Here is a 15,997-nt window from a genome sequence, read left to right as displayed (position 1 = left end):
TTTTTGACCTTAGACTTAGTTTTTGACATGGGCCTAGTCCACTACACTCGCAATGCGCAACAGTTGGGCTGAGCACACGCCCCCCTGCTGGTTTATGTAAGCTGCAGTCACTTTGTTGTCTGTGTGGATCAGAACATGTTGATTCCGTAACGGGAGCAAAATGCTGAAGCACATTCAAAACCGTAAGACATTCCAAAACGTTTATATGAGCTGATGTGTGAGGTGGCCACAGTGCCCCCACCGCCCGAGACAGGCATGTTCCTCCCCAGCCTGACAAGGACGCGTCTGTGAAAACTGAAATGTGTGACCTGGGTCTGCTGATAGGAACTCCCTCCGACAGAGTGAGAGGTTTTCCCCAGTGCTTCAGGTCGGTTCCCACGGAGGGGGGCACAGAGATCATCCGCCTCTTCTGACGTACCTGATCTATATGCAGGAGAGCGAACCACCTCTGAAGACGTCTCATGTGGAGTAAGCCCAGCGGAACCACAGCGTGAGCTGACGACATCGTTCCCAGCAGTTTCATGATGGAGACGACTGTTACTACTCTGCCAGGTTTTACACGGCGGAGCTGGTCCTTTAGAACTTCGGCTCTCGTCTGTGATAAACGGGCCCTCATAGTGACCGAGTTTAGCTCCACTCCCAGGTAAACGATCATCTGGGCCGGGAGAACCGAACCTTCTCCCAGTTTATGGCAAAACCCAGGTTTAACAGGTGTGACGTCTTCGCTTTGGTTTGCGCAGCTACTTTCTGCCTGGATCGGGTCAGCAGCAGCAGATCGTCCAGATATAACAGAATTCTCATCCCTGCTCTGTGTAGAGGCTGCAGAACCGTCTCCACGCATTTCGAAAACGTACGTGGTGCGAGGGAGTAGCCGAACGGGAGCCTGTTGTACTGGTACTGGGTCCCTTGAAAGGAGAAGCGCAGGAACTTTCTGTGTTTTGGAATGATTGGAATGTGAAAATAAGCGTATTTTAGATCTATGGAGGAAAACCAGTCATTCTGGTGAATGTTGTCCAACAGCTGTCTGGTTGTCAGCATGTGGAACTGTCTCACCATGATCGACTTTTTGAATATGGATAAGTCCAAAATGGGTCTCATTCCTCCGGTCCTTTTCAGAACCAGGAAGTAACGTGAGTAAAACCCTGTGTTTTCCTCTCCATTGGGAACCTTGGAAATTACATTTTTTATCAATAATTCCTGAACTTCTGCGTGGAGAGACGAGATCTGTTCTGGAGATGACAGAACCGTCTCTATAATCCCTCTGAATGGTGGGGGTTGAGCTGCGAACTGCAGCGTGTAACCTCTGCTGATCAGACGGTCCATCTATCTGTCCAGGGGGCACACTTGCTGCCACTCTCTAGGGGGCGGCTGTGGCTGAGTGGTTAGAGCAGTCGTCCTCCAATGCAAGAGTTGGGGGTTCGAATCCACCAGCAGTCACATGCTGAAGTGTCCCTGGGCAAGACACTGAACCCTTCATAGCCTCTGATGTGTGTCCCATCAGTGTATGAATGTGATCTAAAGCACTGATTAGTCTCATTAGAATGATTTGTTCAATTAGCTTTGTAGAAAACTAGTAGAATGCTGTGTGAATGGGTAAATGAGGACACAGATTGTAGTGTAAAGTGCTTTGAGTGTCTTGAAATAAGATAGAAAAGCGCTATATAAGTACAGTTCATTTACCATTTACTCTGCGTAACGCTCTGGGAGCGGGCACATGTTTTTGTGTTGTGTCATGTCTTTTACGGACATCAGCCAAGTCAAAGCCCCCACCGCCGTCATATGCTCTGGAGAAGCTCTCCGAGCGACTCATGTGGGGGCCTCGCCGAAAGGGCTCTGGGAGCGCCTCTGTGCTGCGCTCAGGCTGCGGGCTCACATCAGAGTTGATGTGAGCTGACGCGCACCGAGGAGAGGAGTGAGCGCCTTTAGAAATGCGGCGCCGTTTGGGTGGAGACTGCAGCTGTCATGGGGAAACGCGTTTGTTCCCTCTGCGGTCAGAAAAATCAGAACACAACCTGGGCTGAAAGCGAGGTTTTCTTTTGGACTCGGCCTGCTGAGAAGAATCATTTTTAGCTGCTGTGTCAAGCGAGCATTTTGTGTGGTTTCTCAAGCTGCCGTGACTTTTAAAAACCCGTTTTGAGGTTACCGGCTCGTTTTGTGTGGAGGATGTGTGAAAAGAAGCTGCTGTGAGATCATTTGATCTGACAGTCAGGTTGGAATCAGACACTTTATTCTCTGAATGATGTTTTTGTTTTATTTTAAAACTTGTATCATCATTACACACACACACACACATCCTCCGCAAGGAGTCATTTCTTATATCTTCTCCCCCGTGAGCCCTGCGACTGGTTGTTCCAGGGCGCCGCCTGTTGGCAGTCTCTGGGGAAACGTTGAGCCGCTGGTTGCCGCGATGAGAAGGACTGTTCTCTGGCAGGAGGGGCTGGCGGCGGAGCGGGGTGGGAGGACACTGCTGCAGCTGTGGAGCGTCTCTGCTACTGCCTCTGGCCACGACGATCTTTCCAGCAGGGGGGGGCAAAAGGAGGGGTGCGGCTTCATCAGGTGACGCACAGTCTCCGACACCTCCTCCGACTTCTTTGATTTTTCAAGCATATCCTAGAAATTGGCCCCAAACAGCGCATCTGTCGTGATGGGGCCCTCCAGCAGGTCTTTCTGCAGTTTCTCCGGCAAGGAGGGGGAGTGTCAGAGCCAGGTGGACCTCTGGATCATTGTCATCCAGGCGGCAATGCGAGACAGGCAGACAGCAAAGGAGGCGCACAGGTTGAGGATGATGTCAGACGCTTTGCAGAGCGAGCTCCTCATCTCCTCAGGCAGGTCTATATCATACCTCCAGCCATTTGGAGATGCTGTAGGCCAGCAGGGCGACATTGTTGTTCGCTGCGGCCGCCTGGAAAGTACACTGGTGGGCTTGGTTGGAGAGCGACATCACCTTCTGGTCATGTCTCCCTGGAGGGACAGGACGCTGGTCCAACTTGGACACTTTTGCCCCGAGTGCTTCCGCCAGGCTTGGCTCCAGGGGGGTACCGAGGGAAAATTCTGCTCAGTAAACCCCTCCACTCTAGTGATGGGAGCAAAGGTGGAGACGGGTGCCTTCAGCCTACCAGGTCCAGCTGCAGCTTCGTTCCAGTAGGACGTCACTGCTGGGAAACGAGGCTAGATGGGGTCAGGGCGGCGAGCCGGGGTGAAGCCAAACCTTCCCGCTAGATCATCTGATCTGGGCGGGGGGAGGAGAGGGACGGAAAGTCCCTTCATGTCAGCCGCCTCCTGGATTATGTCGGGCAGCTCCAAGAGGAGGGCACCGACAGCTGGCAGCGGTGTGTTCGCTGATGCGGGAAGGCCCGGGGGGGGGTGGGGGGGTGAGCATCCGCTCGGCCCCCCTGTTCCAACACTACACTCTCCAGGTCTCCAGGAGGGAATGAGAAACGGGGCTGCTGCTGCCGTCGCCTTTCCTGGAGGAATCATCCGATTCGCTCCGTGACTCGGCATCAAAAAAGGCGATGGCGTTGTCCAGCGAACAGTCCCCCGACACGGAGAGGCACTCCTCGATGTTAGCCTCAGCTAACATCGCTGTTAGCTTCTGCCTCTCCTCAGGAAGGAGGAGGTCACAGAGATGGCAGGAGGAGGTGAGGTCGGCGTAGCGGGGACCCAGGCATCCTTCACAGATGTCGTGCTGGTCGAAGCTCAGCATTTAGCCGGTCTTGCAGGACGGGCACAGGCGGATGGTGCTGGTGCTGGACATCGCGTTCTTGTTTTGAAAATCAGTGCTGGTTGCTTGCTGAAGAAAAATGGGAGCCGATTACCCGCTCTCAATGTAATTTGTACAGACCAGGTGAGGCCCACACAACAGGTGGGCGTGGACTAAAGTTTTCAGTGCTACGCTTTACGTGACGGGATGAAACCCACCAGCGACAGCCTTAAAGGGTGAAGCCTATACGAAATAGAACTAAAAAGTGTTGGCCTGGATCTGGCCTTTGCTGCTGCATATTTACCTTATACTTAGGCTGGCTCTGGTTCTGTTTTAGGTGACTGTGTGCGTGTGTATTAAATTAACAGGTGCACTAGAGGTACAAAAATGAGACAACCCCAGACCACTCATGGTTTTATAGGTGGAGAGGCTACTGTCATAGTTTTCTAATTTTTTTTTCACCTTGTTTTGCATTTGGCTTTGGTCTTTATCACTAATGGTAGCATAAAGCTGAACCTAAACCCTGGAGACTGTCCATGCAGTCCAACTTCTGAGCGTGCTGCTTATAAGACTGAGTTTTTTGCAGCTCCTCAGACTTAAGTTTTTTGTATAAAAGACGAACCTTTCAACAAAGAAAAATTTGTCCAGAGGACCTGACTCAACCGTGTCAGATACTGGACCTGTTGTCAGACCAGTGGATCCTGGTTTCTCAGTGAGCTTGACAATGCCCAGTCTCATGATGAGAGCATGCAGACAGTTGCTGGACGATTAAGTAATTGATGCCATTGTGTGGCCTTCAGACTTGTCTGACCTACATTCAATAAAACACCTCTTTTGCTCCATCCATAAGCTGGATGTGATTTCTGAGAATCGCAGGCCACTTGCGGCTCCTGAAACTGGCTGACAAGAAGGAATTGACCTTGGAGAAGCTACAAGCTTGGCCCAGCAGTGTTGACCACAAAATTTGGCTGTTTGAAGTAGGGGTGCAGAAAACAATGGATTTATTGAAGAATCTAGATTCTTAGTCCTGTCGATTCTGAATCGAGCGTGAGGGTTCAGCATGAAGTAAGAGGCAGGTGAGTTCTGCCTTTAACGTTTTAGCTTGCATGCCTGTATTATGCGCTGCTAGCTTAGCACTATGTCAGTGCTGACGGGTGGTGGGGGAGTGAGCGCAGTTTGGTTCGGTAGGTGTGGCGCTCGGTTCTGTTGACGGGGCGTGGTGCCCAGCTTGGATAAGGATAGGGGAAACACTGCATTAGGACCATGCCCCTATGTTGTTAGATTGATTTAAATTGCATTTAAATAAGCATAATACTAAAAAGATTATAGAGTCATTAAAAGTCCTCTATCTTTGAATTTTAAGGTTTCCTCTCAGCACAATCAAAAATCTCATCTGCGTAGGGCAAAAAGAAACTTCACAAAATGTGAGGTGAAGATGCTCGTAAGTAAGGTAGTGGCATGTCAAGTTTTCATTTTTATACCATTTGGATGTTTTCAGTCTAATATAACTGGCTGGCTGCGAAAAGCTCTGGACACTGATAAAAAGGACTGGCAGAAAGAAACGGAGCCTGAGGCGGATCAAGATGGATATTACCAGACCACACTGCCAGCCATCGTCTTTCAGGTGACATGCATAAATCTGCTTTTGCCGTGGCTTCCAATAATTCTTATTGATGATGTATTTGTGTGATTAGTTTCTTAAATTAAATAAACATGACTGACATGTCAGTTTATAGTCTGAATGGAGAAGTTATGTGGTAAGTAGGGTGCTCGGAGTTTTGACTGTTTGCTTCTCGCAAATTCTTTGTGTTTACCAATATAAAATGCCTGAATCTCTAAAGCTGCTGTCACACTCAATTTTTTTATTGTTTTTGTTGTCCGAAGGTAAAAATGGGTATGAAATTAGGACTGAAATGTGGTCCTAAGACTGTTTTAATTGTGTTCACTTTCAAGGACAATGGAGTTGGTGCTCAGTTTTGATAGACTTCTGATTTATATTTAGGCACAGCAACAACTGACAAAACATCTTATGTGCAAGTATACGTCACAGTTTTATAGTTAATTTTGAAGCAGGAATGAAAGACTTATTTTATTAGTAGGTCTCCAGGGGCCTAATGTACAAAGACTTGCGTGGGTTTCCAACAGAAACATAGTGTATGTTTAAATCAAGAAAACAGCATATGCACAAATAAATCTGGAGGTATGAAACTGTGAGTACATATGAATCCAAGCATACTTCCTTTGTACATCCCTATAACCATGGAATTGAGCACACATGAGGGTGTACCCAACTCCTCCATTGATCTGCTTCCATTTAAACATGCAAATAGATTTAACTATGCCCTGTACCTGAGGAATCTGATGATGGGAGACTGTGATGAAGTGAAGATTCAATGCCATCTGCTGCTTCCTTCCTTAGATAGATAACTTGTACTAAATGGCTTTTTTATGTATCTGAATGTTTTTCTACAGTGCCCTGAGATGACTTCTGTTGTGACTCGGAGCTATATAAATAAACTGAATTGAATTGAAATCTTCTCTACACTATCAAAAAGCATGTCTAAATGCAGGGAAAAGAGGAATGCTGTGAGGTGTGTGTCTGTGTGTGTCTGTATGTGTAAATGCTGTGAGGTCAGAGCAGTGCACACCCTCAGGAGTTAAGAAAAATGGTCAGGCATCAAGGTGGATGAGAAGCAAAGGACAACTGCCCATCACCACGTACATGGATGACACTGTTATTGTAAATAAACGCAGCAGTGTGCTGGAGAAAGGCTGAGGCATTTCACACTTTACACATGTTTACTGACACAACTAGCATACTACTGACACAGAGACAATTGGACTTGGTAGAATGCTCTGAAACTATAGTTTAATCAGCACAAAACAGGAAGTTGCCCACTTGAACCACTGACTAGTAATGATATGGTGAAGGCAAGATGATATGTGGGGGCGCACAGGCTCTATGCGCATCAGGGGGGGTTTAATATTGAGATGATTAAATTAATTTAGTCACCAAGAAGCCCCCCCCATCCTGCACTGTGCCAGCCACATCTGTTCTTAACCATACTGTGTATTAGAACAAGTAGAACAAGTGAATCATGCGTTGAACCAGGTCACCTCGCCACAATGTTGGTTAGTTGCTTTTGCTCATCACATATAATTTGCACACTGATTGAATGAAAATGCTTCCTGTTAACGTAAACCAATTCATCGTGTGAGGGTGCTTTTATAACAATGTGTGTGCAGTAGGGGTGTAACAATACATCGATTTAAATCAATATATTGATTAATTGATTAATGATTCAATTATATTGTGGCAAAACTAAAACATCGATTCATATAATCATCTTCAAAGTACGTTTTTATTTTGAAATTCCCAAGGCACGTCTGTGTCACCATTTCTGTGCATGGCTGCGCTCTGCGCCCGCCTCAGTAATATGGCAGACGTGGCAGAAAACAAAGATAATGAAATTCACTCTCCTGGATTTAAATCAGGGCAGCACGGTGGCGCAACTGGTAGAGCTGCTGCCTCTCAGCGAGCAGGTCCTTGGTTCAAATCCCAGTCCAGGGGCCTTTCTGGGTGGAGTTTGCATGTTCTCTCCGTGCATGCGTGTGTTTTCTCCGGGTACTCCGGTTTCCTCCCACAGACCAAAAACATGCATGTTAGGCTGATTGGTAACTCTAAATTGTCCCTAGGTGTGAGTGAGAGAGTGAATAGTTGTTTCTCGTTTGTCTCTATGTGGCCCTGTGATGGACTTGCGACCCGTCCAGGGTGTACCCCGCCCCTCGCACAGTGATTGCTGGACATGGGCACCAGCAACCCCCGTGACCCAAAATGGAATAAGCGGGTAAAGATAATGGATGGATAGATGGATTTAAATCAACACTCTGAAAATATTTTTGATTCCAACAGAAGGATGGCTCAACAGACAAAACTCATGCCGTATGCAACAGGTGCCAGTGTGAGTTAAAATACTCAGGGGAAACAACAAATTTGGCCGTTCACTTGAAGAAGAAACACGGCATTGATAGCCATGTTATGTAAGCTCAATATCTATTTTTGTTTCTTTATAACTGAAAGGTAATCAGGGCACTTTTAAGTTAACTGGTTTAAAAAATGCACTTAAACATGAGAAATGTGAGACTATACTGAACAGGTCAATTATTTTTATTTTGTCATTGAATAATTGCTGTGGCTGAGCGGTTAGAGCAGTTGTCTTCCAATACGAGAGATGGGGGTTCGAATCCACCAGCGGTCACATGCTGAAGTGTCCCTGGGCAAGACACTAGCCTCTGATGTGTGTCCCATCAGTGTATGAATGTGATAAAGCTCTGATTAGTCTCTTTAGAATGATTTGTTCAATTAGCTTTGTAGTGATCTAGTAGAGTGCTGTATGAATGAGTAAATGAGGACACAGATTGTAGTGTAAAGCGCTTTGAGTATCTTGAAATAAGATAGAAAGGCGCTATATAAGTGCAGTCCATTTACCATTTACCATTAAGAAAAATGTTTTTTATTTAAATGCCTGATGCCTGTAATAACAGAAATAAATAGTTAAATCATATTTGAATTGTTTTTGTTAATTAATTTATATGTAAATGAGATGGGCATTTGATATCGCAATATCCATCCATCCATCCATCCATTATCTTTACCCGTTTGTTCCATTTTGGGTCACGGGGGTCGCTGGTGCCCATGTCCAGCAATCACTGTGCGAGGGGCGGGGTACACCCTGGACGGGTCGCAAGTCCATCACAGGGACACATAGAGACAAACGAGACAAACAACCATTCACTCTCTCACTCACACCTAGGGACAATTTAGAGTTACCAATCAGCCTAACATGCATGTTTTTGGTCTGTGGGAGGAAACCGGAGTACCCGGAGAAAACCCACGCATGCACGGAGAGAACATGCAAACTCCACCCAGAAAGGCCCCTGGACCGGGGTTTGAACCAAGGACCTGCTCGCTGAGAGGCAGCAGCTCTACCAGTTGCGCCACCGTGCTGCCCTTGATATCGCAATATATTGATCGCAAACTTGTGAATTGAAAAGAATCTGAATCGTATTGTGAAAGACTTTGTGATATAGAGGAAAATCATATTGTCATACAAACAAATCAATATAATATCGTATTGTGGTAAAGCTGGTGATTTACCATACCATACCACTTTATTTATAAAGCACTTAAAACAGCAACAAGGCCAACCAAAGTGCTGTACAGACAAAACAACAGGTAACACACAAAGCAAAATACAAAATGAGGTAAATCAGAATATAGACAAAAAACGATGCAGATAATGACGACTAACCAGTGTGGAGCATACAGGTTCAAAACACAGATCATCTGGTGTTGAAAGCTACTGAATAGTAGTGGGTTTTTAAACAGGACTTGAAAACCGAGAGGGAGGGGGCCAGTCTGACAGAGGTAACTCGTTCCAGAGTCTTGGTCCTGCTACAGAGAAGACCTGTCACCTCTGCGCTTAAGACGAGTTCCTGGAACTGTGAGGAGCAACTGGTCTGCTGACCTCAGGGAACGTGGTGGGACATATGGTTGTAGCAGATCAGAGAGATGGGGGGGGGGGGGGGGGCGACACTGTTCAGTGATTTGTAGACATACATGAGTATTTTGAACTGGATTCGAAAGTGAACCGGTAACCAGTGCAGTGAGGCCAAAACTGGTGTAATGTGCTCTCTTTTGCCTGTACTGGTTAAAAATCGGGCTGCTGCATTCTGGACCAGTTGTAGTCGTGCAACAGGAGCGAATTGCAGTAATCAAGCCTAGATGTAATGAATGCATGTATTACTGTCTCCAGGTTCTTTTTGGACAATATAGGCTTCAGTTTAGACAGCCGCTTCAGTTGGAAGAAACATGATTTAACAATCGTGTTTACATGATTGTTAAGCTTCAGGCTTCATTTACACCCCTAGTGTGCAGTGGATATCTCCAGTTACATTTGGGAAAAACAGCTGTCACTGCAAATTGTGCTTTAATGTTGGCCTGTTCAACTGCACTGTAGGCTGGTGAAGATTCTCAGTCATCCAGGACATGGTAAATTCAAAAAAGTTTAAGACAAAAACAACAAGGTAGGAAGTTGTTGGGACACTAGTCTTCCCATTAAAGAACGCGGAGACAGAGATCTAGTTTAGGATGAATTATTTGCTGTTTCTTCTGGTATTTACACAGCAGTAAACCAGTAAAGCACAAACGAGCTTGAACAACAAGGCTTCGTCCGTGTTGGGAGAGGAAAAAAAAAAACTCCAACTGAGCTCATCACTTTACACAGAGCGGTGCATTCAAGCGCATAGGCACTATTAAATTCAGAAAGAAACTAACCATAACCAAACAGGACCTAGCTCAGTAAACACAACAATGTGGCCTTTCTAACAGCTTTGTTGATAAAGGTTAATAAAGGTTGAATTAATATACTTTATTAGAATCAGGCTTTTTAAAGAACAGTCTTTCATTGTTCAGTTCAAACTTTCCAAGTTTTTGTCACTGAATATTGCACCCAATAAATGTTGTTTTGGAAATTCTAACCATTCACTTTTACTTTAAGTACATTTTATATGAAACATTTTCTTTTGATACATACATTAAGGGTGCATTCACACCAGCCCTGTTTAGTCCGCTTTAATCGAACTCTAGCTCGTTTTCCTAGAAAGTCCGGTTCGTTTAGGGAGGTGTGAACGCGCCATCGAACTCTGTCACGGAACAAAAAGGTGAACTCTGGCCCGGGCTAAAACCTAGGTCTCCGTCCGGTAGAAGCGAACTCCAGCGCGGTTCGAGTACAGTGGGAATGTAAACAGACCAGACCCCGCTCCGCAGGGCAAACAAACACGCATTTCTCTGACCTTATATGGAGCCGTCAGCTGCCTTGTGTGGAAAAACAATATTCTCCATGGTCTTCTGTCTCATCTTCTGCTCATGCTAAGTCCATTTTTGAAAAATGACAAAATATAACTCTTAAAACTGCTAGAACTTGATGCCACTTCGTTTTTATTTTTATTTACAGAAGAAGAAGAAGACGTGTCTTCAGAGGTTTTTGTGTTGTTTCTTTCAGTAGTTCTTGGTGCAGCGCCCCCTCAGGCGAGCGGGGGAATAGGTTGGTTCAACAGGTTGACTCAACTGCACAGTGCAGTGTGAATGCAAACGCACCAGCTCAAATGTAAACTAAAGGTCATGAATATTGGTCCCTAACCAAGTCTACCAGACTATCTGGTGTGAAAACGACCTAAATGTCTCATACTTTAAGGTCGTTTTCACACCAGATAGTCCAGTAGACTCGGTTCGGTTCGGGACCAATATTCATGACCTTTTGTTTACATTTGAGCTGGTGCGTTTGCATTCACACTGCACTGTGCAGTCGAGCCAACCTGTTGAACCAACCTGTTCCCCCGCTCGCCTGTGGGGGCGCTGCACCTAGAACTACTGAAAGAAACGACACAAAAACCTCTGAAGACACTTCTTCTTCTGTAAATAAAAATAAAAACGAAGTGGCATCAAGTTTTAGCAGTTTTAGCAGTTATATTTTGTCATTTTTCATAAATGGACTCAGCATGAGCAGAAGATGAGACAGAAGACCATGGAGAGTGTTGTTTTTCACACAAGGCAGCTGACGGCTCCATATAAGGTCCGAGAAATGCGTGTTTGTTTACCCTGCGGAGCGGGGTCTGGTCTGTTTACATTCACACTGTATTCGATCCGCGCTGGAGTTCGCTTCTACCGGACCGAGACTTAGGTTTTAGCCCGGGCCAGAGTTCACCATTGAACTCTGTCACGGAACAAAAAGGCGAACTCTGGCCCGGGCTAAAACCTAGGTCTCGGTCCGGTAGAAGCGAACTCCAGCGCGGTTCGAGTACAGTGTGAATGTAAACAGACAGGGCCCGCTCCACAGGATAAACAAACATGCATTTCTAGACTTTTACTCAAGTAATAATTTTAAAAGAGACTAACTTTTACCAAAGTAATTTTATGGTAAGTTGTACTTTCACTGAAGTACCACTTTGAGGTACTTTATACAACACTGCTTCTGAGTATTAAGAAAATAATAACACAAAAAGTAAGACAGAATGGCATTATTCACTTCATTTAAACCAACATTAACATTTCAGTGCTATTCCCTCTTTTTGAGGTTATCAAACAGGATAATTTATCTTTAATGGCAAAGTATGAACATTAAGTTTCATTTTTATCCATCCAGTTTCATGATCGTCCAGGTGTTTTTATTTTGGATTGAACATGCGTCACAGGAGACTTTTCGTTTTGTATAAATAAAAGTTGAATGAATGTTTTCTCTGGAATTGCACATGGTGTGATTTGATAGTATTTTTTTGTTCTGTGATTCTATGTTATTCTTTGATGTTTTTAATAAATTTTTGGTACTATCATTATTTTTATTTTTTCCATTAAATTACTCTCATTGATTTTTTTGTTAAGCACTTTGGTAACAGCTTCTGTTTTAAATGTGCTTTATAAAAAAAAAGTTGACTTGACTGCAAGTCTTGTCAATTTACAATATCTGTTCTGTCAAACAGAACATTTGTTGTTGCCCTTATCAGAAACTCTCAGTTCAACTTAATCAGGTAATGAAAACAGCCGTGTTGAGTTCAAAGTAAATAGAAAATGGAGTGTCACTTATTAAAATGTCTGTGCACAGCACTGTTGGGCAGGTATAATTGTCATACCCGTTTATGCTTATGCAGGGTTTTCAAACGTTCGGTTACGATGTTTTTAAAATGGCCTAACATTTTCTCTATCGATTCTTCTTCAGATGTTTGAGCAGAATCTGCAAGTTGCTGCTCAGATTGATGGAGACTTCAAAGAACAAGTTCTCAAGCTGTGTCTGAAACAAATGAACTCCTTCCTTATCAGGTAATGATTATATTTAAAAAATGTACCTGTCTTTTTGACCTTGTTTCTTATTTTTGCTAAATTCATTCACTGTATGGGATGGAGTGAAATAAATTATAATTTATAATAAAGTTTCTTGAAGTTTCATGGAGTTTCTTGGTCTAGATTTAAAAATCTGAATATCTAAATGATGACTGATGATCCTGAGTTTATAATAATTTAGTGGGAGAATGAGAGTAGTGGATGGTATGGCAAAATCAGTTCTATTTCATATAGGCTTCGCCCTTTAAGGCTGTCGCTGATGGTTTATCCCGTTATGCGCAGCATAAGCACTGAAAAAAATTAGTCCACGCCCACCTGCTGTGTGGGCCCCACCCGGTCCGTATAAATTACGTTAAGAGCGGGAAATCGGCTCCCCATTTTTTCTTCAGCGAGCTAATATAGCACTGTCAGAAGAACAAAGAAGATAAATTGTGTAAATGACCAACCTTTGCGGAAGATGCTTGGCCCGGCAGTCGACCTCCGGTCGTCCGGTGAGTTCTCCTCCCCGTGGAGAAGATGACAGCAGTCTTATTCCAAGGTAAGCGTCGGGGAACATTTCCCAGTGACAGGTCATTACACGCTGGACAACGCCATCTTGTGTTTTTCCTCTTATCGCCGACCCTCGGGGCGAACCGGATGGTTCCTCCGGGGCAAGGTGTGCTCAGCTGCAGCCCCCGCTGCTCATTCCCTCCCGGGGAGCGTAGTGTAGGTGGAGGGGGGCTGAGTGAATGCTCACCCCATCCCACCTCGTTTCGCATCGACGATCACACCGCTCCCGGCCGACAGCGCCCTCAGGGGTTGCCCGGCGGAACCCGGGAGGAGGCTGACATGAAGGGACCCCTTTTTTCTACGTCCCTCGCCTTTTCCCGCCAGTTCGGATGATCGGCGGAAAGGTTATTTTTCACTGACGTGTTTTTCCAGGCAGCCGCAGTTAGCAACAACGTGCGCTGCTAGCATATAGCATGTCCAAGGGACTGAAGGCCGCAGACCTGCCTTGGAGACAAAGAACTCCTTCTGTAAGGCAACTGACGCTATTCCTCGGTTCCCTCCCCTGGAGCCAAGCCTCGCGGAAGCTTCCGGAGCGAAGCTGTCCAGGTCGGAGCAGCGTCCCGTCCCTCCGGAGGAACCAGACGGCGACCAAAGCTCTCCAATCGAGCCCACCGACGTGTTTTCAGGCAACCGCAGTTAGCAACAACATGCGCTGCTAGCATTTAGCATGTCGAAAAGGCTGGAGACCTCAGACCTGCCGGAGGAGACAAAGAGCTCCCTGTGTAATCGGCAGACGCCATCCTCAACATGTGCGCCGCTCCCTCGGTTTGCCTGTCGAGGATTGTAGCATGGATGACGGTAATCCAACGTTCCATCTGGCTCCGTCACTCTCCATTGCTGCCGGAAAAGCTGCACAAAGACCGGATGGAGGGCCCCATCTCATCGGACGCGCTGTTCGGAAGCAGCTTGACGTCCATGCTGACGAATTCGAAGCAGTCGGAGGAGACGTCGGAAGCTGTACGCCATCTCATCAAGCCGCGCGGCTCATTCCGTCCTCCAGCCCGCTGGAGAGATCGTCGAAAGCAGAGGCAGAAACATCGACGCTCCACGGCAGCAGCAGCTTCGTCTCGCCCAGCTCCACCACCAGCCCCGCCCGCCAGAGACCACCCCTCCTCAGTCCGGCAGCCTGCACTTCAGCGTTTTCCCCAGAGATCGCCTGCAGACGGCGCTCGGAGCAAACAAACCGCAGGGCTCACGGGGGAGAAGTTTTAAGAAATGACGGTCTGCGGAGGATGTGTGTATAAATGACACAGGAATTGAATAAATGATTTTTCAAAGATCAAAATGCCTGTTTTTAGCCAGTCTGTAAGCTCGGATGAGCTCACAGCCGCTACACACACATCCTCCACTCATAAGAGCCGGTGTCCTTAAATAAAGGTTTTTTAAATCCACCGCCGCTCCTTCACATGCCCAGACGCTCACGTGACACCACGGTAAGCGAAATAACTTGTTGTCAATCAGACCCGCACGATCACCTCCCAACGGTGTTAACGCGCTCCCGAGCGAGACAAGCAGCCTCCATCCAAACGGCACTGTGTCGATGATGCACGCACAGCTGCCCGGCGCTCACCGGCCCACATCGGGATAAATGTGGGACCGCAGGCCGGGTCCGGTGGAGGTCCCTGCTCTCAGCGAAAACAACACACGCCTCTCCTGAATGAACGCGAGTGGCCGTCATCCACCGCGTCTCAGCGATCAGCAGCTCACGGCGGCATAAGCGTGAGACAGCTGAATGAATCCAATGACGGGCCCCGCCCTCAGCGAGAGCGGCGCGCGTCCCTCCAGAGGAAACGTGCGCTCCCGCGAGGCTCACAACTTTCACTTCGACAGCACGGCGTTGATGACGTCACGCCCTCCACCTCTCAACGTTCGCACAGCGACGTTAAACGTGCAGCCTCACGACGTCATCAGCTGACACACGCCTCGCCTCAGCACACACCGCCCCGCCCGGACATGAAGGTTGGTCCGCGATCCAGTCACAGCGCACGGGCGCGCGCAGAACAGCCCTTTCGAGAAAGCCTCGCCTTGGGTCACGCGGAAAACATTTCCGCGACGCATGACGGCGGTCGAGGCGGAGGTTTGGATGACATCCGTTCAAAACACGGCACATCATTTAAACGCACGTCCACTCCACGAACGTCACGCAGAGTGGTTAAAAACATGCTCACCGGACAGATGGATGGACAGAGTGTTATGCAAGGGTTACACGCTGCAGTTTGCAACCCGACCCCCTCCGTTCGGAGGAGTTATAGAGACGGTCCTGTCATCACCAGACCAAGTCTCAGCCTTAAATGCAGAAGTCCAAGAGCTTCTGATAAAAGGTGTAATCTCAAGAGTTCCCAACGAGGAGGAAAACACAGGGTTTTACTCACGCTACTTCCTGGTCCCCAAAAGGACCGGAGGGATGAGACCGATTCTGGATCTGTCAGCTTTCAACAAAGCGATCATGAACAGATCTTTTCACATGTTGATGAACAGACAGCTGTTGGACAACATCCAGGAAAACGACTGGTTTGTCTCCATCGTTTTAAAAGATGCCTATTTTCACATACCAATCATCCCAAAACACAGAAAATTTCTGCGTTTCGCCTTTCAAGGGATGAAGTACCAGTACAACAGGTTGCCTTTTTTGGGTACTCCCTCGCGCCTCGTACGTTCTCAAAGTGTGTGGAGACAGCCCTGCATCCACTGCACAAGCAGGGATGAGAGTTTTGTTTTACCTGGACGACCTGCTGCCCCTGTCTCACTCCAGACAGGAAGCATTGATACAGGCTCAGGTGTTAGCATCACACCTGCTAAATCTGGGCTTCGCCATAACTGGAAGAAGAGCTCGATTTTCCCGGCCCAGATAA

The 15,997-nt window shown here is 46.8% G+C and overlaps 1 protein-coding gene across 1 annotated transcript in view; it reads left to right on the top strand.

Annotated features, from left to right (window-relative positions):
* The window catches only part of exoc3 (exocyst complex component 3), a 202,252-nt gene that overhangs the window by 67,636 nt on the left and 118,619 nt on the right, over window positions 1–15,997 (top strand). The window contains exons 8-11 of the mRNA XM_037681994.1: window positions 1,708–1,756; window positions 3,590–3,616; window positions 5,130–5,324; window positions 12,475–12,575. Coding sequence (XP_037537922.1) covers window positions 1,708–1,756; window positions 3,590–3,616; window positions 5,130–5,324; window positions 12,475–12,575 — 372 coding nt within the window. The remainder of the gene's footprint in view (window positions 1–1,707; window positions 1,757–3,589; window positions 3,617–5,129; window positions 5,325–12,474; window positions 12,576–15,997) is intronic.

The sequence above is a fragment of the Nematolebias whitei genome, chromosome 9 (genome assembly GCF_014905685.2).
Source record: "Nematolebias whitei isolate Nwh7 chromosome 9, NemWhi1, whole genome shotgun sequence".
Classification (NCBI taxonomy): Eukaryota; Metazoa; Chordata; class Actinopteri; order Cyprinodontiformes; family Rivulidae; genus Nematolebias; species Nematolebias whitei.
This window is presented reverse-complemented; position numbering and strand designations above follow the sequence as displayed.